Here is a 23,804-nt window from a genome sequence, read left to right on the forward strand (position 1 = left end):
CACTTGTGCCATTTGCAGATGTGGGAGCAAGTCGGGAAGGCGGGCAGAAAAGAGCGATGACGTTTCTATTTTGGGAATGATGAACTTAGCTGATAGAATTTCAATTGTGAACGCTGAACTGACCCAATTCGTTTGAAAACCAACCTTTCAACCTGTCGGTGTGGAAAATGAACGTTGCCAACAGCGCAAGTGTGTACAGTCGGTCGGTGTTGGTTGCGTGTTCAAATGCATTTCGTGCTCAAGACGTTCAGACCGCAGCGCCATCACTTAGAAAGCATGTCGGGAACTACGAGTCCAAGCTGCGCAGTTCCGTCAAAGCCGAATGTACTTTTGATTTCTGTACATCTCATAAAGACTTTGAGCACTTTGTCATAACGGTTATGCAAGAGCAGCTGCTGGCTGCTGTGAGATGGGATAACTTAATAGTGACTACCATGGTTGACTCGTCAAAGGATCATTGGTGGCTGCCTGAATTGAAACTCGCATTCAGATACGTGATTCATGCGATATGCATAAAACCTGACATGTGGGCAATGCGGAAAAAGAGAGAATGTCATGAAGTGATTGGAGCTGGGCGACCAAAAGCAGCTCGGACCAGGCTTTATTGAAGAACTCCGAAGATAGACTGGAGGTTCGACTAGGGACAGGACGGGACAGGACAGGACAGGACAGGACACGACGAGACTAGAACAGAACAGAACAGAACGGAGTGGAGACTAGAAACAAGCAAACATGAGACGAGAACAATCCGAGCGGGAGTGACACGCAGACAGGACGCAGACGGACAAGACAGGTAACGAGAGGCGGGTGACGGCAATGACATAGATTGTCAGCAGACACAGGAGGGGAGGGGCGACGCAAACACAAACCATGGCAACGTTAAAACTCAGCTCAGTGGCCTAGCGGTAGAGGGTCCGCCCTTAGACCGGAAGGTTGTGGGTTCAAACTCCGGCCGGGTCATACCGAAGACTATAAAAATGGGACCCATTGCATTAAGGGTTGGAATTGGGGGGTGAGATCGCCAAATGATTGTCGAGCGCGGCACCGCTGCTGCTCACTGCTGCTGCTCACTGCTCCCCTCTCCCCCAGGGGATGGGTCAAAATCACACGGCTTAAACGCAGAGGACACATTTCACCACACCCAGATGTGTTTGTGATGATCATTGGGACCTTCACTTAACTTTAAACCAACGGAGACGGATCGTGAAAGTGAATCCGAACTGTCTAAAACCGCCGGAGCCTTTGGGGAAGCCATATAGACCGGCTTGCCTGCATTTGGCTCCATAGCCCAAAACGTGACATGCCAACCTGCTGCTCGTTTGACCTTTTCGCAAGCAGCCCTGATGTGACACAAGTGATGAGAAAATGTCAGCTGATTGAGTGAACCCATGTTTTTGATCTTTCAGTCAGCCAACGTTGTGATGAGCTGAATCCACTTGCACCGATGTCGAGCCAAATACGTTTCCACCTTACTTGGCTTCACTTCAAAACGTAGGTTTAAATGGCCACAAAGGTTATCGCTCTTTTTCTGCTTACTTCCCCTGTTTTCTCATCCCCAATGAAATCATAGCGGTGTCATAAAGTCTGGACAAAAGAAAATGATATCGCGTTCCCTCAGTCAAAGACGTGCACAAGAATAGAACGTCTCCGCAGGAACGCCCTCTTCCAAGGTGCGTAAGTCAAGAAGGTGGGGGCCGAGCAGCAGCAGCGGCAGCGGCAGCAGTAGCAGGTAGTCGAGCGGAGCGAGCGGCGGAGCGGCCATCTCTTGTTTTGAGCGGAGACAGTGCATGCACCACATCGACATTCGTTGCCTTGAGATCTCTGGTGGGCTTCCGAAGCCACGATGACCCCGCAGGCCGTGCCCCTGGCGCTGGTCCTACCTTGGGTTGTATGGATGTTCTACAGCTGCACCGCCGGTGAGTACGCCAAAGAAAATGTCCAACTCTGCCATTGTTCTGCTCTAATTGTAACTTTGGAAGGACGCATAAATGGTTCGGGTGGCAGTGCGGATCCGCTGCTGGGTTAAAAAGTGGCTGAATTGATCTCAACTATGACTTGTTTTGGAATTTTAACAGTTGTTTTCTACAAAATGGACTGTTCTGCGCAAAAGCGTTTGCTTTGGTTTTATGGCCCAACTTCGGTCCACTTTTCGGACCCAAATGGAGTGGTTTTCAAATGGATGTAACGTAGCGCTTGTCCTTGCGTTTTCCCTGGAGTTATCCCAGTCTTCTGTCTTTTTGGTTGACCTCTTTCTATACCTCTTTAACAAGCTGACATTGATTGTGAGACACAATGGCGCATTCCAACCCGACTCCCCCCTCCCTCCAATGCGCACGGCAATTCTAGAGAAAGAAGTTTGCGAGGATACCGAATCTTAAAATGACTCCTTAACTGAAGTGAGAGAGCAGAAGAAAATGATTGTAATTGATAAATATGAACATGCGAGAAGCCCAATATCACAGGGAGGATGATATCTTTTGATACAGCAACTCCTCAGCGTAGACATGTGAGAAATATGTTGTGAGTTTGGGGAGTAAAAGAGCCCCAGTGAGGACAAAATGATGGATCGTTTCTCTTAAAAGGCAACCTCCGTTTTTCTCCTCGCATACTGCATTGGAAATAAGCCAATTTTGTACATAATGGTAAAGACCATGTCCGGTCTGCAAAAAAACAAACAAAAAAACAGAAGTGTGCTTTTCAATGAGACGATAAGCATAAGTGATCAAATAATCATTTTAATACTAATCGAGTGTATCCAGAGCCCTCCAGCGCGCTCTCGAGGAGGCGCCTTGGCACTGGAGCGTGTGTGGGCGGCGGGGTGGGGTGGGGGGGTGGGGGTGGGGGGTATAGAGGAAGTGATAGTCACAGAGGTTATTCTGTAGCCAAGTTACAAGAGGCATGAAATTCCAACGTGTCCTCCTTTGCATAGATTGCCAAAGTATCTTTTGGTAATTAATGAAAATAAAAAGTTGGATGTGGAATTTGTTGGCCTCTAGCGCCATCCTGTGGGCAGAAAATGAGCGCGAAAAGCTTTTCTCTTCTCTCCCCGAGTCGCAGAATGACAGAGGTGGACTGAATTTCCTCCGTTTTTAGACATGTGCAACAGTCCTTGAAAATAATCACCATCTTGAAACTGGTTGATGGTTATCTTGTGAAAAATGTGCCTCGTTGATTTTTTGTGAATGTTATTTCTCACGTCTGTCTGTCTGTCTGTGCGCCTGTCTGTCCGCCTGTCGGTCTGTCTGTGCGCCTGTCTGTCCGTCTGTCCGTCTGTCTGTCTGTCTGTCTGTCCGTCTGTCTCTGGCCGTGAGTCTCCATCCCGCCTGTGTCTTATTCACCCCCCTTTTCACTTCAAGAAACCCTGGATCAAAGTGCATTTGGTCGCCCCTGCTCCACTCATTCCATCCGTGACAATTTCATGTTATGTTCGTCAGTCATGCAGATGACGCAATTTGAAAAAAACTTGCAACTGGGCATGAAATCAGAAAAAAACAGGAAGCTTAAATTGTTAGGTACCTGCGTTAAAAAAAAGAGGCATGACTTGTCAAGACGTCTTCCTTTGCATATAGATTGCAAACGTATCTTTTGGCGATAGATGTAAACAAAAAAAAGTTGGATGTGGACTCTTGACGTGGGCAGCACTTGAGTAATAAACAAACTTTTCTCTGTCCGAAGGTCACAATGAAACGATTGAACTGAAATTCCTCCAGTTTTAGACACGTGCAATAGTCCCTGAAATTATTCAGCACCTTGAAACTGACAAAAAAAAATGGCCTTGTTTATCTCTTGTATGCTCTCCAGCCAATGGCCTTTAATGCCCAAGTCAAGTCATGCAGGTGACGACGCAATTTAGCAAAAAGTGCATTCGGCCAACTTCATTCTTGTCCGTTTGCTCAATTTCTGCTTTTCACCAAATGCTGGAAAATGACCAAGGCAACTTTGCTGTTTCATCAGGATTAATCAATCTTAAGACATGTGACACAGCCCACGGATGGAGTTCTCACGGCTCCCACTGCTACAAGAAGATGGAGACCCCCAACGGTTGGCTGGGGGCTCGTTACGACTGCTTCTTGGACCGCGCCGACCTTGTCTCCATCACCACCGAGGACGAAGAACTCTTTGTGAAGAAGCAAATGGGCGACAAGCCGTTCTGGATCGGACTCTCCAATCTGGCAAGTCCTAGCGGCTGTTGGCTCGCTACTAGTAGTTGATTGACAACCGGGATTGGTTTCGGCAGAACTGCGACAAGGGCTGGTGTATCTTTTCGGGAGAAAAGAAGCTGAATTGGTCCGACACCGCTGTGACGCCGACCTACACCAACTGGGCCTCGAGTCAAGACGAAAGGTAAGAAGGTCGCCTCTTTGCGTTTGGTGTCAGGCAAGATACGCAGGAACACTTTGGAACCCCTTTCCAAAAATGTGTGAGCAGGTTAAGAAGCAGCTTTTGTTTTCTTTTCATCAGAAAAAAAGCAAAATAAACTCCAAATCTGCTCGTTTGTCAGATGAGTGTCTCATTTTTCCCCACTTTTCCCCGACAGCGCCAACGTTGAGTCCTGCGCCTACGTCAACCAAGGTGTGTACAATCAGCCTGGAAAGTGGAGACATGGATCGTGCGGATCCTCCTTGGCGTACATGTGCAAGCGGTCGCCGAATGGTGAGTCTGTCTCTTCTCGGGACGTTGATGCTGAAAGCGGAAAAGCGCAACCACGTCATCTTTCTGCAGACTGCCCGGACGGATGGCCGTGTTCCTACAAAGACTACGGATTGAGCGACTATCGAGTGGAGAGTGAGTGGCAGCGACGCTTCTTTCTCCACCCGCAGCGTCTCCTTGTGCTTTTCGGATTAGGTTCTTTTGGTTTTCAGCTTCCTTCTGCAACTCTAGCGAGTTCCTGTACAAGGACTCCTGTTATCATTTTGAGGGGACAGAGAAAACCTGGAAAGCGGCTGAGGCTTTGTGCAAGAACAAGAGCGGTCAGCTGGCCAGCGTCCACTCACTGGTTGACGGGCAATTTTTGGCTGGTGAGCGAGCGCCAAGACAAACCGAGCAGGCCAGCCATCCACCCGCAACGTTTCACCACCAGTGTTTGTTCTGCTTTCCTCAAGCTCACATGCGAAGAGGAGGATGGTATTCTTGGCTGGGACTCAACCGGACCAATGGCAACTTGGAGTGGCGCGACAGATCAGCTACAGTAAGTGCCACGTGTGCAACAGATCGAGGTCCAAAAAGTTGTCAATTGGCCAGAATGAAGCTGTCACGTGAGAGGGCAAAAGTGTCATTGAGTTGTGCTGAATTAGGAAGAAAAATGTGACACGAATGCTCTCCCTGTCATATAGATTTGAATTTGACTTGAGTCATGTTACAAGACGAACAGCTTTTTATTTATTTTTTTAGTTTAGGAGGATTCAAATGATAATTTAGAGGGAAAGAGCAATCAAGTGATCAGTAGAATCAAAGTGCACCGTTCATTTTACAGGGAAACGTTTGGAAGATGGCAACAATTCTGATTGTGAGAAAGAGATTATGAAAATGAATTGGAGAGATTTGAATCAATAAAGTGACTTTGAAGGAATTTGATAGGAAGCCATCTGAGCAACTGCAACGCCTAACACGCTCAAGTCACGTCCGCTGTGTCCTCCCTCTGCAGGCTGACGTCCCGTTGGTTAATCCCACAGAACCGTATGACTGCTCCAAATTGAGGGATGACGGTAAAGTTGAATTGACCACTTGCGAAACCCTTCGTCCATCCATCTGTCAAAAGGGTCAGAAAGTCACGACCTCTCATTTGCCCTTTGTCTTCTGGTTGCGCTCTCATATTTGATCCCATCCTTCCAGGCAAGGCCAGAAATTCTCTTTCGGTTCTTCCGGCGTCGACATCAGCATCAGGTGAGGTGGGAGTCCCGCGCAGGGGCGCGTTTTGCTATGGGCAATATGGGCGACCCCTAGATTATTTCAGAATCAAATTAGCCAATTTGACCCAAAACGTTTTTGCACGCTAAACAGGGAATTTGACTCCGGTTGATCTCAGCCTCTGGACCACATTGAACTTTCACTTTATTGATTTCACATTATATTCTTGTCAGTCATGCAGGTGAGACGCATTTTGGCAAAAACTGAATTCGGCCGACTGCATCCTTGTCTCTTTGCGGAATTTGTGCTTTTCACCAAACGCTGAAAAATGACCAAGGCAACTTTGCTGTTTCATCAGGATCAATCAAAGTCAAGACATGTGACCCGAAAATCGGATGGACTCTCAACGGCTCCCACTGCTACAAGAAGATGGAGACCCCCAACGGTTGGCTGGGGGCTCGTTACGACTGCCTCTGGGAGGGCGGCGACCTTGTTTCCATCACCTCCAAGGACGAGGAAATCTTTGTGAAGGAGCAAATGGGCGACAAGCCGTTCTGGATCGGACTCTCCAATCTGGTAAGACCAAAGTGCTAGCGGCTGTTGGCTCGCTACTAATTGACAACCGGGATTGGTTTCGGCAGAACTGCGACGAGGACGTGTGTGAGTTTTTGGAAGCGGGAGAAAAGAGGCTGACTTGGTCCGACGCCGCTGTGACGCCCACCTACGCCAACTGGGACTCGGGTCAAGACGGAAGGTAAGAAGGTCCCCAGTGTCGGCCGAGCAAGACACTCAGGAACACTTTGGAACCCCTTTGCACAAATGTGTGAGCAGGTTAAAAAGCAGCCTTGGTTTTCTTTTGGACAGAAAAGAGGAAAATAAACTCCAAATTGGCAGCTCCTTTGTCAGATGCGTGTCTGATTTTTCCCCACTTTTCTCCGTCAGCGCCAACGTTGTCTCCTGCGCGTACGTCAACCAAGGTGTGCACCTCTCCAGTCAGCCTGGAAAGTGGAGACATGGATCGTGCGGATCCTCCTTGGCGTACATGTGCAAGTGGTCCCCGGATGGTGAGTCTGAACCGTTCATGGGACGTTGACGACGCTGAAAGTAGGAGGAATTGCAATCACGTGGTCCTCCTGCAGACTGCCCGGACGGATGGCCGTGTTCCTACAAAGACTTGGGTTACGGTTACAGACGAGTTGAGAGTGAGTGGCAGCCACGTTTCTTTCTACACCCGCACTATCTCCTTGTGCTTTTCCAACGACTTATCATCGAATTTTTCTTTTGGGTTTCAGCTTCCTTCTGCGACGCTGGCGAGTTCCTGTACAAGGACTCCTGTTACCATTTTGAGGGCGGGAACCTGACTTGGGAAGCGGCTGAGGGTTCGTGCAAAGAAAAGAAAGGTCTTTTGGCCAGCGTCCACTCACAGGTTGACGGACAATTTTTGGCTGGTGAGCGAGCGCCAAGACAAACTGACCAGGCCAGCCATCCACCCGCAATGTTTCACAACAAGTGTTTGTTTTGATTTCCGCAAGCTCACCGGCCACGAGGATGGTGGTCTTGGCTGGGACTCAAGAAGAACAATGACAACTTGGAGTGGCGCGACGGATCAGCTACAGTAAGTGCCACGTGCGCAACAGATCGAGGTCCAAAAAGTTGTCAATTGGCCAGAATGAAGCTGTCACGTGAGAGGGCAAAAGTGTCATTTGAGCCGAACAAAGTTGTGCTGATTTAGGAGGAAAAACGTGACACGAATGCTCTCCCTGTCAAATAGATTGGATTGTGACTGGAGTCATGTTACAAGAAAAGCTGTTTTTTTTTTTGTCTTCATTTGATGAGGATTCAAATGATAATTTAGAAGGAAAAAAACAACAAAGTGATCGGTCGAATCAAAGTGCACCACCGCTCATTTGACAGGGTAATGTTTTTTCATTGAAAAGTTTCAATCTGAATATGGCAACAATTCTGATTGTGACAATGAGGTGATGGAAAGGAACTGGAGAGATTTGAATCAGTAAAGTGACTTTGGAGGAATTTGCTGGGAGGCCATCGGAACAACTGCAACACCTAACACGCTCAAGTCACGCCCACCCGCTGGGTCCTCCCTCCCTGCCTCCCTCCCTCCCTCCCTCCCTCCCTCCCTCCCTCCCTCCCTCCCTCCCTCCCTCCGCAGGCTGACGTCCCGTTGGTTAATCCCACAGCACCGTATAACTGCTCCAAATTGACGAGTGGCGGTGAAGTTTACATGGACACTTGCCAAACCCTTCGTCCATCCATCTGTCAAAAAGGTCGGAAAGTCACGACCTCTCATTTTCCCTTTGTCTCCTGGTTGCTCTCTCATATGTGATCCCTCTCACGTCCTTACAGGCAAGGCCAGAGAGTCTCTTCCGCTTCTTCCGGCGCCGACATCGGCAACAGGTGCGCATCAGGTCCCACCCTGCAGCCCACGTGCAAAATCCCGTTTGCCCTCAAGTGACTCGAGTCTCGCTTGCAGGCAAGAGCGCAAAGTGCGGCTGGTGGCAGGAAAACCCCGCCAACGACGACTTCTGCTACCTGATCAACTCCAAGGCCAACAAGACCTGGAAGGAGGCGCGAGACAAGTGCGCCCGCCTCAGAGGCAACCTGCTCGGCATCTCCGACTCGCAGGATCACACCTTCGTCCAAGGTAGGCTGTCTCGCGCGCTTGATGAAAGAATCCGTGCGGAAGAAAGTCACATCGAGGGACCACCGACTCACCTTTTGCCAAGTTTCTTTCGTTCCACAGAAAAGACCCAAAATAAGCTTGCGGCCAGCCCCCACCCACAAGGACACGAGCCAGACGTCTCCCGCACTTTATTGCCGTGAAGCGTTTTGCCTGTAAGATGTTTCAAACGTGTTTGTTTACCTTTGACCCATAGGTCTTGTGCCAAACGCTTCCTCCTCTTTGTGGTTGGACGCCGACGACACCATGGTCGAAGACGGCAGCAAGAAGTCTGAGCGGTCCTCACCGAGTTCCGTCCAGTTGGCCGCCGCAGGTGGGTCTAAAACCTGGTCGGTGTGGAGGAACGGAGGAACACTGAGCGTCTGTGGTCTCCGTGCAGGTAACCCTGGTGACCGCTCCGGCCGGCGCTGCAACTCCTTACTCGGTGGCAAGGGCGGCCGGGAAGTTGACGATTGCGAGAAGAAGCGCGGCTACGTCTGCAAGAGAAGAGGTAAGACAAGGTGCTCGGCCAAATGGGTGTCATCGGATCAGAAGAGCAAAATGGCGATTGTTACTTTTTTTTATCTGACGTCAGTGACAGGCTGAAACCGAATGAAGGCGCGGTCCGCTACTTTGTCGCGTATCTCAATTTCGCCAAATGCCGAAGAATGCAGAAAACATGGTGCTATGGCGTCAGGATAATCCTAATATGTGTCTCCTCAGTCATCCAGACATGTGATAGGACCAAAGGGTGGCGCCGCTTGGGCTCCAAGTGCTACAAGAAGATGGCGACCACCAACGGTTGGCTGGGGGCTCGTTACGATTGCGTCTTAGAAGGCGGCGACCTGGTCTCCATCACCTCGCCTTACGAGGAAATCTTTGTGAAGGAGCAAATGGGCGACAAGCCGTTCTGGATCGGACGCTCCAATCTGGTGAGACGCAAGCGCAGGAAAGCAACCGTCGACTCGCTATTGGTACGCCGTTGTTGACAAGTTTGGACTCTGCAGAAATGCAACGAGGCCTGGTGTCAGCTTTCGGAAGCGGGAGAAAAGAGGCTGGCCGGGTCCGACGACACCGCTGCGACTCCGACCTATGCCAACTGGGACTCGCGTCAAGACAGAGGGTAAGAAGGGTCACCGCTTTGCGTCCTTTCATTGCCAGGCGGGACACACATAGCGAGGTTATGGAACCCGTCTGCAGAATTTGAGAGAGCGCGCATATCGCCGCCGCCGCCGCATTCAAATTGGCAGCACGTTTGTCAGATGCGTCTCTGGCTTTTCACGACTTCTCCCGACAGCGCCAACGTTGGTTCCTGCGCGTACGTCAACCAAGGTGCGCACGGAGGCAGTCAGCCTGGCAAGTGGAGACATGGCTCGTGCAGATCCTCCTTGGCGTACATGTGCGAGCGGCCGCTCGACGGTAAGTGTGCGCTCGTCCCTTGCCATGTTGACGCTCAAAGGAGGAAAACAAACCCAAATGCAATCGCGTCGTCCTCCTGCAGCCTGCCAGGATGGACGGCTGTGTTCCTACAAAGACTACGGATCGGGCTACCATCGAGTGGAGAGTGAGTGGCAGCGACGCTTCTTCTTTCTTTTCACACCTGCAGCGTCCCCTTGTGGTGTTGTAATCCATGTTTCTTGCCGGCTTCAGCTTCCTACTGCGACACTGGCGACTTCCTGTACAAGGACTCTTGCTATCACTTTGAGGGAATGGCGCGCCCTTGGGCGGGAGCCGAGAGGTTCTGCCAAGAATGGAACGGCCACCTGACCAGCGTCCTCTCATGGGAAGAGCGCCAATTCTTGGCTGGTGAGTCAAATTGCCTGTGGCAGCAACCGTCCGCCAGCCGGCGCTTCGCAAAATCTGTCACGTTTGAATGCTAAATGGCTTCTTCTGATTTCCCCCAGCTCACGCGCCATATGTAGAAGGTTTGCAATCTTGGGTGGGACTCAAGAAGAACAAGGGCAACTTTGAGTGGAGCGACTCAACCCCTGCAGTAAGTGAAAGGTTTAGAGCGGTCCGCAAAAGTTGTCACTGGTCCAGAATGAAGGTGTCAGATTGGAAGGCGAAAGGTCCAAGTGAGGACAAAAGGCACATTTTAGCAGAACAATGAACTAGGGGGAACAAAAGTTCGACTTTGGCAAGAAGTGATCAATATTGAAGGTGTTAATCGGCTGGAGCAATAACAAGGACAAAGTTGTGGAATCAAAAGAACAAAATTGTCATCTTCAGGAAAACTTGAAAGAAGTGAACAAATAATGCAGAAGCTGCACATTTCTGAGAATAAAATGACTTGAGTGCGAAACTCGAGCTGTGATTCAATTGCAAGAAAATTGCCAAACGACCACAAAGCGGCTCCACAAAAATAGGTCGGCTATACGGTGAGAAAAGGTTTGAGGAAAATATTGATTAGTGGGAGGAACAAAGGACTCAAATGTGGTGGCAAACGAGACCAAACGCGCCAAAGTCACGTCTGGCGTGTCGTCCGCAGGGCAACACCGAGTGGGTTCCAAACGGGCCGATAGGACGTGGCGACTGTGCTGCCTTGTCGCAGACTGGAAAACTTGAGGACTGGCCATGCACCAAAAACCAGCCATTCATCTGTAAAAAAGGTCCGCAAATGACGAGCACTCGCTCTCCACTTTTATGCGCTCGCTCATAATCATCCCTCTTCTTTCCTTGCAGCCAAGGTCCAAGACTTTCTTCTTTCTCTGCCGCCACCAGGTGGGCATCCCGCTCGGCAGTCGACGCGTGGTCTCTTGTCGCAGGTTTGCCCTCGAGTGACTCCACTCTCGTTTGCAGGCCGGAGCGCAAAGTGCGGCTGGTGGCAGGAGCGGACCTCCTCCGACTTCTGCTACCTGATCCAACGCAGGCCAACCAAGATCTGGAAGGAGGCGCGAGACGACTGCCGCCGCCGCGGGGGCGACCTGCTCAGTATCACCGACTCACAAGAACAGGACTTCGTACAAAGTGGGCTGTCTGTCTGTCTGTCTGTCTGTCTGTCTGTCTGTCTGTCTGTCTGTCTGTCTGTCCGGTGGCCATCAGGGCTGTTGAATTCCCCCAACGTGGAATGTTTCCAACTCTTGTTGCACATTTGACCATTTACCTCCAAAGGTCTGTACGCTTCTCTGCCGAGCGCTCCCTCTCTGTGGTTGGGCGTCAACAACAACATCACGAAAGACGGCAGCCAGTGGATTGACGGATCCTTGTTCGGTTACATCCACATGAACGCAGGTGGGTCCAAAACCCAAGCGATGTCTGTCTGCGACGTTGCGGAGGCACGGAGCTGAGCATCTGTCGTCTCCTTCCAGATGATCCCGGCGACCTCTCCGGTGCGTCCTGTCTTTCCCTGCGCACAAGCAACGACCGCTGGAAGTTTGACGATTGCCGAAAGAGGAAAGGCTACGTCTGCAAGAAAAGAGGTAAGACGTGGCGACGCTCGGCCCGTTCTCGCAACGTGCTGACTCGCATTTTTGACTTTTGTCTTGCAGGAAACGTTCCGAAACCTTCGCAGCAGCCTCATGACGGTAAGTCTCCTCGAACGGTGACTTCCAACGATGCGAGACGAAAATGACATGACGATTTATTTTTTTTACTTTCATCGCGTAAAGAATTGAGGCTGTGAGCTAATGAGCCTTATGTAAGATCAGCTGCCGGCGGTTGAGCTATGCTGCCATTTCATAGCGACTAAAGCCATAGGTGACTACTCCATTAGCTAAATAATGATTTATAGATGCCTGAGTTGAAATACTTTTGGGGTAAGGGCCAGAAAAAAAAGAGTCATCTTGAATTGTCCAGTACCTGTGTTCAAAAAAATGAGGCGCGACTTGTCAAGACGTCTTCCTTTGCGTAGATTGCAAGTGTTGGCAATAGATGGGGGGGGGGGGGGGGGAGATGTGAACTTGCACTTGAGTAAAAGTTGGATGTGAACTCTTTTGGTGTGTAGCGCCACCCTGTGGGCAGCACTTGAGCTAAAGTCGGATGTGAACTCTTTTGGTGTGTAGCGCCGCCCTGTGGGCAGCACTTGAGCTAAAAACAAACTTTTCTCTGTCCGAGTGACAGAAGTGGACTGACTTTCCTCCGTTTTTTCCACATGTGCAAAAGTCCTTGGAAGTATTTAAGATCTTGAAAGTGTTTGATGATTATCTCGTGTAAAAAAAAAAAAAAAAAAAAAGCAGCCTTGTTTACCTCTTGTGACTATATGCTCTCTGGCTAATGGCCTTTAATGCCCAAGTCAAGTCATGCAGGTGACGACGCAATTTAGCAAAAAGTGAATTCGGCCAACTTCATTCTTGTCGGTTTGCGGAATTTCTGCTTTTCACCAAATGCTGGAAAATGACCAAGGCAGCTTTGCTGTTTCATCAGGACTAATCAATCCCAAGACAACATGCGACGCAGTCAATGGTTGGACTGCTCACGGCTCCCACTGCTACAAGAAGATGGAGACCCCCAACGGTTGGCTGGGGGCTCGTCACAACTGCCTCTGGGAGGGCGCCGACCTTGTCTCCATCACCTCCCAGGACGAGGAAATGTTTGTGAAGGAGCAAATGGGCGACGAGCCGTTCTGGATCGGGCTCTCCAATCTGGTAAGTCCAAAGTGCTCGCGGCTGTTGGCTCGCTACTAACTGACAACCGGGATTGGTTTCGGCAGAACTGCGACGAGGACGTGTGTGAGTTTTTGGAAGCGGGAGAAAAGAGGCTGACTTGGTCCGACGCCGCTGTGACGCCCACCTACGCCAACTGGGACTCGCGTCAAGGCGGAAGGTAAGAAGGTCCCCAGTGTCGGCCGAGCAAGACGCTCAGGAACATTTCGCTTTGCACAAATGTGTGAGCAGGTTAAAAAGCAGCCTTGGTTTTGCGTGTCTGATTTTTTCCCCACTTTTCTCCGTCAGCGCCAACGTTGTCTCCTGCGCGTACGTCAACCAAGGTGTGCACCTCTCCAGTCAGCCTGGAAAGTGGAGACATGGATCGTGCGGATCCTCCTTGGTGTACATGTGCGAGCGGTCGCCCGACGGTAGGTCCACACGTCCGTTGTCATGTTGACGCTGAAAGCAGGAACGAACGCGCAACCCCCCCCCCCCCCACGTCATCTTACCGCAGACTGCCCGGACGGATGGCCGTGTTCCTTCAAAGACTTGGGTTACAGTTACAGTCGAGTTGAGAGTGAGTGGCAGCGACCCTTCTTTCTACACTCGCACCCGCACTGTCTCCTCGTGCTTTCCTAATGAGTTTCTTTTGGGTTTCAGCTTCCTTCTGCGACGCTGGCGAGTTCCTGTACAAGGACTCCTGTTATCATTTTGAGGGGACACAGAAAACCTGGAAAGCGGCTGAGGCTTTGTGCAAGAACAAGAGCGGTCAGCTGGCCAGCGTCCACTCACTGGTTGACGGGCAATTTTTGGCTGGTGAGCGAGCGCCAAGACAAACCGAGCAGGCCAGCCATCCACCCGCAACGTTTCACCACCAGTGTTTGTTCTGCTTTCCTCAAGCTCACGAGCGAGAAGGATTTCATTCTTGGGTGGGACTCGAGAACAGCACAGCCCAATTGGAGTGGCGCGACGAACCAGCTACAGTAAGTGACACGGGTGCAACAGATCGAGGTCCAAAAATCTGTCCATTGGCCAGAATGAAGCGGTCACGTGAGAGGGCAAAACGTTTATAAAGTGCCATTTCAGTAGAACCGAGTTGAATGAATAGGGAGTGAAGAAAACCTGACAAGAGTCCTCTCCCTGTCAAATAGATTTGAACTTGTTGCAAGGAGTGGCAAATGTCTTTTAGCTTAGTGGCGTACGTAGAATTGCCAAGTCAGGTCAAGTCCAGCTTATTGATATAGCTCTAAATCACAAGCAGTCTGAATTGACACTTTTTCTCAAAGCATCGCCTGATCTCAAGCTCTTAGTTGTGATATACAAGGAAAAAGAAAAAAAAAAAAAAAAAAAAAAAGGTGCGCCATTCATATTACGGGGGAGTAAAAATCAGCTGTTTAGGGGTTTGGAACGCTTCAGGTTGGAATACTGCAACAATTCCTATTGGTTGTGGAAACGATGGGGGGGGGGGGACAGATTTGAATCAGTGAGAGGTGACTTTGAAGGAAATTTAGCAGGAGCTCATCGGAGCAACTGCGGCGAAACCAAACACGCACGCTGTCTCCTCTGCAGGACAACGTCACATGCCCACAAATGAATGGTAAAGAAGAAGTTGAGACCCAAGTTTGCGCTGGCCTTCAGCCGTCCATCTGTCAAAAAGGTCGGAAAGTCACAACCTCTCATTTGCCCTTTGTCTTCTGGTTGCTCTCTCGTGTTTGATCCCTCTCACGTCCTTACAGGCAAGGCCAGAGAGTCTCTTCCGCTTCTTCCGGCGCCGCTGACTTCAGCATCAGGTGGGCATCAGGTCCCACCCTGCAGCCCACGTGCAAAATCCCGTTTGCCCTCAAGTGACTCGAGTCTCGCTTGCAGGCAAGAGCGCAAAGTGCGGCTGGTGGGAGGAAAACCCCGCCAACGACGACTTCTGCTACCTGATCAACTCCAAGCCCACCAAGACCTGGAAGGAGGCGCGAGACAAGTGCGCCCGCCTCAGAGGCAACCTGCTCGGCATCTCCGACTCGCAGGATCACACCTTCGTCCAAGGTAGGCTGTCTCGCGCGCTTGATGAAAGAATCCGTGCGGAAGAAAGTCACATCGAGGGACCACCGACTCACCTTTTGCCAAGTTTCTTTCGTTCCAAAGAAAAGACCCAAAATAAGCTTGCGGCCAGCCCCCACCCGCAAGGACCCGAGCCAGACGTCTCGCCCGCTTCATTGCGGTGAAGCGTTTTGCACATGCGCCTGTAAGATGTTTCAACCGTGTTTACCTTTGACCCAAAGGTCTTGTGCCAAACGCTTCCTCCTCTTTGTGGTTGGATGCCAGCGACACCATTGTCGAAGACGGCAGCAAGAAGTCTGACCAATCCTCACCGAGTTCCATCCAGTTGGCCGCCGCAGGTGGGTCTCGTAAACCTGTCCATTTCCGGGGAGGAACGGAGAAGTCTGTGGTCTCCTTGCAGGTAACCCTGGTGACCCCTCCGGCCGGCGCTGCAACTCCTTACTCGGTGGCAAGGGCGGCCGGGAAGTTGGCGATTGCGAGAAGAAGCGCGGCTACGTCTGCAAGAGAAGAGGTGAGACAAGGTGCTCGGGCGACTCTGCCAAATGCGTGTCGTCGGATCAGAAGGCCAAAATGGCGATTGTTAGTTTTTTTTATCTGACGTCAGTGACAGGCTGAAACCGAATGAAGGCGCGGTCCGCTCCTTTGTCGCACATCTTAATTTGGCCAAATGCCGAAGAATACAAAAAACATGGCGCTCTGACATCAGAATAATCCCAACATGTGCGTCCTCAGTCGTCCAGACATGCGAAAGGAACAAAGGGTGGCGCCGCTTGGGCTCCAAGTGCTACAAGAAGATGGAGACCACCAACGGTTGGCTGGGAGCTCGTTACGACTGCGTCTCGGAGGGCGGCGACCTTGCCTCTATCACCTCGCCGTACGAGGAAATCTTTGCGAAGGAGCAAATGGGCGACAAGCCGTTCTGGATCGGACGCTCCAATCTGGTGAGACGCAAGCGCAGGAAAGCAACCGTTGACTCGCTATTGGTACGCCGTTGTTGACAAGTTTGGACTCTGCAGAAATGCAACCAGGCCTGGTGTCAGTTTTTTGAAGCGGGAGAAAAAAGCCTGTCTTTGTTCGACGACGCCGCTGCGACGCCGACCTATGCCAACTGGGACTCGCGTCAAGGAAGAATGTAAGAAGGGTCACCTCTTTGCGTCCTTTTATTGCCAGGCGGGACACACATAGCGAGGTTATGGAACCCGTCTGCAGAATTTGAGAGAGCGCACATATCGCCGCCGCCGCCGCCGCCGCCTTCAAATTGGCAGCACGTTTGTCAGATGCGTCTCTGGCTTTTCACGACTTCTCCCGACAGCGCCGACGTTGGTTCCTGCGCGTACGTCAACCAAGGTGCGCACGGAGGCAGTCAGCCTGGCAAGTGGAGACATGGCTCGTGCGGATCCTCCTTGGCGTACATGTGCGAGCGGCCGCTCGACGGTAAGTGTGCGCTCGTCCCTTGCCATGTTGACGCTCAAAGGAGGAAAACAAACCCAAATGCAATCACGTCGTCCTCCTGCAGCCTGCCCGGAGGGACGGCTGTGTTCCTACAAAGACTACGGATTGGGCTACCATCGAGTGGAGAGTGAGTGGCAGCGACGCTTCTTCTTTCTTTTCACATCTGCAGCGCCCCCTTGTGGTGTTGTAATCCATGTTTCTTGCCGGCTTCAGCCTCCTACTGCGACACTGGCGACTTCCTGTACAAGGACTCTTGCTATCACTTTGAGGGAATGGCGCGCCCTTGGGCGGGAGCCGAGAGGTTCTGCCAAGAATGGAACGGCCACCTGACCAGCGTCCTCTCCAGGGACGAGCGCCAATTCTTGGCTGGTGAGCCAGCGCCAGGACACGCTGACCTGGCCAGCAATAATCGTCCGCCAGCCGGCGCTTCGCAACGTCTGACATGCTCTTCTTGTGCTAAATGGCTTCTTCTGATTTCCTCCAGCTCACGCGCCGTATGTAGAAGGGTTGCAATCGTGGGTGGGACTCAAGAAGAACAAGGGCAACTTTGAGTGGAGCGACTCAACACCGGCAGTAAGTGAAAGGTTTATCGAGCAGTCTGCCAAAGTTGCCACGGGCCCAGAATGAAGGTGTCAGATCGGAAGGCGAAAGGTCCAAGTGGGGACAAATTTTAGCAGAGCAAAGTTTGATAGAATTAGAATTTGGACAAGAATGTTCCTCTTACACGGAGAGAACAATGTTGAAGGTGTCAATCAGCTGGAGCATTGAGGACAACGTTGTGGGATTCTAAGATTGTCATTTACTGGAAAATGTGAAGAATGAAATCATAAATGATCAAAGTGCAGAATTTCACAGGTCAAAGTTGGACTTTGAGTTGGAGTCTGAAACTAAAATTGTGCTTTAACTGGAAAACCTTCTGGCTTCTCGAATCGCAGAACAACATCGCGTGGGTCCCGAATGGGCCGGCAGGACGTGGTGACTGCTGCGTGCTGTCGCTGACTGGACAACTTGAAGACTGGCCCTGCACCAATATTCGGCCATTCATCTGTAAAAAAGGTCCGCAAATGACGAGCACTCGCATCACTCACTTCAATAAATAATAATGATAATAAAGAGAATGAGAATGATGATAAATGTAATGAGAATGATGATAAGTATAGTAAACAACTAATAATAAATGAAAGGATAAATAAATAAATAATCCATTTCATTTTTAATGCACTTTACATTTTAAGGCAAATCTAAGAGCGCTAATGTGTCCTCTCTTTTCCTTGCAGCCAAGGTCCAGGACTTTCCTCTTCCTCCGCCGCCAGGTGGGCGTCCCACCCGCCAGTCGACGCGTGGTCTCTTGTCGCCTGTTTGCCATCACGTGACTCCACTCTCGTTTGCAGGCTGGAGTGCAAAGTGCGGCTGGTGGCAGGAACGACCCTCCTCCGACTTCTGCTACCTGATCCAAAGCAGGCAAACCAAGGGCTGGAAGGAGGCGCGAGACGACTGCCGCCGCCGCGGAGGCGACCTGCTCAGCATCACCGACTCACACGAACAGGGCTTCGTCCAAAGTAGGCTGTCTGTCTGTCTGTCTGTCTGGTGGCCATCAGGGCTGTTGAATTCCCCCAGCGTGGAATGTTTCAAACTCTTGTCGCACATTTGACCAGTTACCTCCAAAGCGATGTACGCTTCTCTGCCGAGCGCTCCCTCTCTGTGGTTGGGCGTCAACAACAACATCACGAAAGACGGCAGCCAGTGGACTGACGGATCCCCGTTCGCTTACATCGTCATGGACGGAGGTGGCTCAAAAACCCAACCAACGTTAAACGTCTGCGACGTTGCGGAGGCACGGAGCTGAGCATCTGTCGTCTCCTTCCAGATGACCCCGGGGACCTCTCTGGTGCGTCCTGTCTTTCCTTACTCACAAGCAACAGCCGCTGGAAGTTTGACGATTGCCGGAAGAGGAAAGGCTACGTCTGCAAGAAAAGAGGTAAGACGTGGCGACGCTCGGCCGATTCTCGCAACGTGCCGACTCGCATTTTTGACTTTTGTCTTGCAGGAAACGTTCCGAAACCTTCGCAGCAGCCTCATGACGGTAAGTCTCCTTCAACGGTGGCTTCGAAGGATGCGAGACAAACAAACGACACCACGATGACGCTTTTGCAGGCTTTAAGGAGATCCTTGTCTGCAACGACCGCTCTGCTGACCTGGTATGTGAGGCTGAGGGTCAGAAGCAAGGTCGCATCAGCATCCAGTCTGCCTTTTACGGTCGGCGGAGCTGGGATGTTTGCTTGGCCGACGGCGACTCATACAATTACGGTAAGAGCCGAGAATCCAATCGTTTTGATGATTCCAATTGAGTCATTTGCCCGCCCACCTCTGAAGGCCCACTCGGCGTGCTTTGCTTGGTTTCCTGCCGTTGAAAACGATCCGATGCTCGCAAATCGTTCAGATGCCCGAATGGCAGAAAGAGACAGACGCTAGCGTGGTTCGACTTTGTCTTGTTGAACTCAATGTCAAATTCTCAAATCCAAATTCAAGCTGCATCCATGCTCGTCAGGCCCCCGCACAGACGTAGTGATGTGTTGTAACTTTCAGAGTACTGCGCAGTGGAAGGCATCCTCCCTCGCTACAGGACAATGTGCAACAGCCAGCAAGAATGCCACATTGAGCTTTTGTCGGACGAGTCCTGCCCTGCTTCCTCCTCCAAATATCTGCAGATGGTCTATAGCTGCGAAGAGAAAGGTGGGTTTCACGTCTCGTGATCTTCCTTTCGCTCTGCACCGAATCTACAACTCTTCAAAGTCCCATGCAAGGAGTACCTGGGTGGCCAGATTTGTATTTCATCTGGCCTTTAAGCATCGGTGTCAGATTCCAATGACTTTTGGCTGTCCTCAGTATGCCTCAAGAGTCTGGGCATCGCCGACGGGAGCCTCGCAGACTCGTCCTTCATAGCCTCCTCCTCAATGGAAGACGCCACCCCAGAAAAAGCCCGCCTCGACGGGGAGACCTGCTGGAAGCCGTCGAAAGCTCGTATGTGGATGATTGACAGCTTGGCCCTTTGGTCTCCTGAGCGTTCTCATGTCTGCCCCCTCCAGCCATCGGCAGTTGGATCCAGGTGAACCTCGGTTACATGAGAAAGGTGACGGGGATCGTGACCCAGGGCTGCGATGGCGCTAATACTAGCTCCTGGAACATCCATCTCGAGATGAAGCTGAGCGTTAACTGGAGGCGGTGGACCGAGCACCCAAACGGGAAGGTGAGCGCGAGGGCCAATCGAGTCGACCTCAACCTCCAAACTTGTCACAACAAACCAGGAAACATTGTATTTCTAGTTCATCGGCGGTGGGACTCACCTGCTTGAGACGCCCGCGTTCGCTCAGTACGTCCGCATCCTGCCGCTGGAGAATCGTCCAGAGTTTGGCCTCCGCTTCGACATCTTGGGATGCCCACATGAGGGTGAGCAACGCAACCCGCGGCCGCTTTGCTTGCCCAAAACAACAAGCCCAAACGTGCCGCAAACTCTCGCCTTTTGTCCGACAGATGAGACGACCTGTGCCAGAACGTTCAACAGCCTCCACGTGACCGATGCGATGACGTGAGTCACGCTCGACCCAATGTTTCTTTCACGAGCGCCTGTCGTCAATTTCGCAACATGTGCGTCTTCTGCAGGTTCTACTGTCCCCCGGGCTGTGACAAAGAGGAACACTTTGTCTTTGGATCGATGGTCTACTCTGCGGTACGGGCTTGCCTGACCCCGCCGGCCGGTCGGTCGACCTCTTGTCTGTGACTGCAACTTTGTGCAAATGCAGGGCTCGCACATCTGCGCGGCCGCTATTCACGCCGGTGTCATCCGGAGCGACGTCGGAGGAGATTGTGTGGTGATGCGAGCTCCCAAACAGCAAGTCTACACGGGCTCCAGCAGGAACGGGATCATCTCCAGCGAGTGAGTGGGCGACCTTCACCGAAAAGTCCCACGAAGAGCCACCGGCTAATTATCGCTTTGCTATTTGCAGTTTGGTCGACCCACTGGGCGTGTCGCACACGTTTGGAGACGGAGGTGAGTCGGAAAACTATTTCCCCAACTGTTGATGGCGACTGAACGCCACGTGGCGGCACCTCACCTGCAGAGCCCAGATGCTCAGCGGCTGACTGGGAGGAGTTTGCCGGTTTCTGCTACAAAACCTTTGAGGGCAAAAAGAAATGGGATGATGCGCAACTCGTCTGCCGTGGTCTCGGTGCCCATCTGGTGTCCATCCGCTCCGAGGTGGAGCAGGCGACGGTGAAAAATGTCTCCAACCTCGGTGCGCACCCCAACCTTGAATTCCCAACAGTCCCCGTCGAGCGACTCGACGGGTGCAACCTCTGAGAACCGAGTGAGAGCTCTGTTCCCTCCCTTCCGTCCTCCGCAGAAACCAGCGACATGTGGACCGGACTGAACGACCTGGCGCTTGCCGGCACCTTGGTGTGGTCGGACCGCCACGAGGTGACCTTCACCCACTGGGCCGCGGGAGAACCCAGCCAGCGCGGCGGCCTCGGCAAACACTGTGTGGCTGTGCTACGGCAGGTGCGTGCTCAAATCCGCATTTGGAAGAAGAAGAGCTTTGCGTCCCGCTCAAATGGACTGTTTTCTTTCAGACTGGAAGATGGAAGCTCATGTCCTGCGCCCAGGTCAACAGCTTCATGTGCAAAGTGCCCACAGCGCATTTTCCAATTGCCTCACCGACTCCCACCATGCCCGTCGTGTCAGTCCCCAAGGTCGTGGCCAACCCGAGCCCGATGCTTGCCCCGGGCAAAAGTCCCTCATCCGAGCCGCAGGCTGCCGGCGGGGAAACTCTACAAAGGCGCCCTCCAAGCAAGTCATCAAAGAAGAAGAAGAAGAAGAAGCAGAATTAATAGCCCACTCTACTCTGCGCGGTAACTATAAATAGTATCACACTGGTCATCAGAACAGTTTGTGATTCCTACAGTAGCTGCATTTAGCTTAGCTGGTATTCGCCAACGAGATGTCGTGTCCAGATGCAACGTGAGCAAGCGTGCTATGTTCACTAACCCTCGACTCTACTTGGTTTGTGCCTTTTTTTTGCGCGCTTGACAACTTTGACTGCCTTTTCGTGAAGTTACTGACGCAAAGAGCTGAACACACTGTACAGAAATTCCAGTGCCTTCAAAGAGCCCGATTGACGAGAGTCCAAAGTCGGTGGTTGCTCTCCTTCATTGTTTTGTTATTATTCGTGTCGTGTTGTCTTGTCCTCGTCGCCCTTTAAAAAGCGCGCCCAGACTTGACAGCTTTTTGTTTCGTTCTAGTTTATTAAAAAAAAAAAACAAGTTTCCGTAGATTGTACGATTACAAATAACGAATTTGGAATCATTAGAGAGTTATGTTACTGCCAATGATGTCTGCGACCGTAGGAATGTCACTGGGAGGGCAATCCGGTATTTTCCATCATTTTCTATGGTCTGTTACCGCATCTACAATTCACTGTCAATTTCTATCCAGTTATTGCATTTTTGATGACTGATTGCAGTTTTTGACCCGGTCACTACTGTCAGACAAATGTTGCCTTTCACTGTCGTTCTCTCGACGGGACGTTTTTGCATTTACAGCTCACTGTCGATCATGGAGATGTATATCCAATCGTGGATTACATTTTTCGAACACTGCAGTACTCGAATCAATCGCTGCTGTCAGAAAAAAAAAAAGGTTTTCGCTGTTGTTGTAAACATTTCAAAATAAAAGCAATTGATTACGATTCAGGGTTTGTTTGTTTGCTTGCTTGCTTGCTTGCTTGTTTGTTTTTTCTACATTTTCTGACCGATTCAAACCGCGCTAACTGAACTTTTCGGGTCATCCCTGCCACACATTTTTGCTAAGTTTAAAAACGCAAGTCACATTTTTAAAATAAACTCTCAATGTCTTTGGTTGAATCAAATCTGAACCCGACCTTGGCCCGGTGAGAGCGAATACTATCAAAAGAATGTCAGCTATTAGCAGCTTTAACATTTTGTTTTGGGTGAACGGCAGATTCCCCCCGGAGGTGCTCCGTTGATGAAAACTGGGTAGCGCCACACAAGAGCGCTTGAATGTTGATGTTGTTCGCTGCGGGCCTTGCTCGACGTTCTTCCACAATTCAATCCTGGGCAAATCACGGCCCGCGGGCCACATCCGGCCCTTTGTGCGTCCCTGTCCGGCCCGCATGAGGCCAACCGTAATTTAAAAATAAAAAGAAAAGAAAAACTGCCTCGTGCGTACAATACAACTGTTTCGCTTTTATTTTGAAAGGCGTCGCACTTGCGTGGAGCGTGCGTGCACGTGAGCTGTGCGTGTAGGTGAACAGCGCCAAGTCATGCTGCCCTCAAAATGTGTGCCACCGCGAAGAAAAGAAAAGTTGACGAGGAGCGCCGTGTATTCAACAAGACATGGACTGCCAAGTATTTCTTCACAGAAATGAAAGGTAATATAAATATAAACAGAATAATTGTATTCTTCTAATTACCAGTACCAACTATTTAAAAGAAATAATTTAGTGCATTTTACAATGGAAGAAAATTGAGCGGGTTTAAGTGATCGTAGGTGTGGCCCTCTGACACAACTCGGGTAAAAATTAATTGCCCACCCCTGTTCCACATGCTCGAAGACTGCTTGAGCGCACAACGTGAACGCCATCTGCGAGAAGACGCAAACGGTGTGCCAATAAGTGGTTAAAACACACACAAGGTGCGCAGTAGACCAAAATCTGAAAAACTGCACTGATAGTCTTGAAAGTCACTGACTGGTCCTGGTGTGTACATCCTATGTAGCCACATGCAATTTGAGCCATAACTCATTCTTGTTTTCTACTCTGGGTATCATGAAAAAAACATTGAGAATCAACTTAGCCACTTGGGGGCAGCATTTAGCCGACAGAACTCTCGAGCTTCCGTGTCGAATGACAGCTTCCGAGCACTCAAGAATATATGCGTGGACTACTCTAAATGGTGCTGCACAGTTTGTGTTGAAATATCCGCGACACTTTGCTTTGGCATACGCTCCCTCCCGGCTGGCAAAATGTGGATCTGGTCAGCAAATAATGTCACGGTGGCAATGTAGCGCTTTACAGCGCTGCCTCGGCCGATTGGTTGACTTTTCTGGAAGCGACACGCCGCCATGGAGGCTTGGCCGGGACGCCGATATCTCATTGTATTGGGAGCCGCACGTCTCCTGC

The 23,804-nt window shown here is 50.9% G+C and overlaps 1 protein-coding gene across 1 annotated transcript; it reads left to right on the plus strand.

The window, feature by feature from the left end:
- Positions 1 to 1,598: 1,598 nt before the first annotated feature.
- Positions 1,599 to 22,352, plus strand: LOC125987270 (uncharacterized). Its single transcript, XM_049751569.2, has 67 exons — positions 1,599 to 1,916; positions 3,955 to 4,172; positions 4,238 to 4,344; positions 4,538 to 4,653; positions 4,723 to 4,785; positions 4,863 to 5,018; positions 5,103 to 5,188; positions 5,645 to 5,759; positions 5,833 to 5,883; positions 6,206 to 6,423; positions 6,489 to 6,601; positions 6,790 to 6,911; positions 6,987 to 7,049; positions 7,140 to 7,295; positions 7,380 to 7,462; positions 8,018 to 8,132; positions 8,212 to 8,262; positions 8,339 to 8,509; positions 8,742 to 8,858; positions 8,925 to 9,035; positions 9,248 to 9,456; positions 9,532 to 9,647; positions 9,822 to 9,943; positions 10,026 to 10,088; positions 10,175 to 10,330; positions 10,429 to 10,517; positions 11,013 to 11,133; positions 11,207 to 11,245; positions 11,324 to 11,491; positions 11,636 to 11,755; positions 11,833 to 11,943; positions 12,013 to 12,048; positions 12,887 to 13,107; positions 13,173 to 13,285; positions 13,414 to 13,535; positions 13,622 to 13,684; positions 13,768 to 13,923; positions 14,008 to 14,090; positions 14,677 to 14,764; positions 14,844 to 14,897; positions 14,974 to 15,144; positions 15,381 to 15,497; positions 15,560 to 15,670; positions 15,892 to 16,100; positions 16,176 to 16,291; positions 16,472 to 16,593; positions 16,676 to 16,738; positions 16,825 to 16,980; positions 17,096 to 17,184; positions 17,547 to 17,667; positions 17,889 to 17,924; positions 18,003 to 18,170; positions 18,267 to 18,398; positions 18,479 to 18,589; positions 18,659 to 18,694; positions 18,766 to 18,918; positions 19,198 to 19,344; positions 19,498 to 19,632; positions 19,698 to 19,858; positions 19,935 to 20,058; positions 20,143 to 20,197; positions 20,272 to 20,338; positions 20,412 to 20,545; positions 20,616 to 20,659; positions 20,730 to 20,903; positions 21,012 to 21,166; positions 21,238 to 22,352. The coding sequence occupies exons 1-67, from the start codon at positions 1,844 to 1,846 to the stop codon at positions 21,493 to 21,495; spliced, it is 7,920 nt and encodes a 2,639-aa protein (XP_049607526.1). The 5' UTR covers positions 1,599 to 1,843; the 3' UTR covers positions 21,496 to 22,352.
- The last annotated feature ends 1,452 nt before the right edge of the window (positions 22,353 to 23,804 follow it).

Source organism: Syngnathus scovelli, chromosome 1, assembly GCF_024217435.2.
Source record: "Syngnathus scovelli strain Florida chromosome 1, RoL_Ssco_1.2, whole genome shotgun sequence".
Taxonomy (NCBI): Eukaryota; Metazoa; Chordata; class Actinopteri; order Syngnathiformes; family Syngnathidae; genus Syngnathus; species Syngnathus scovelli.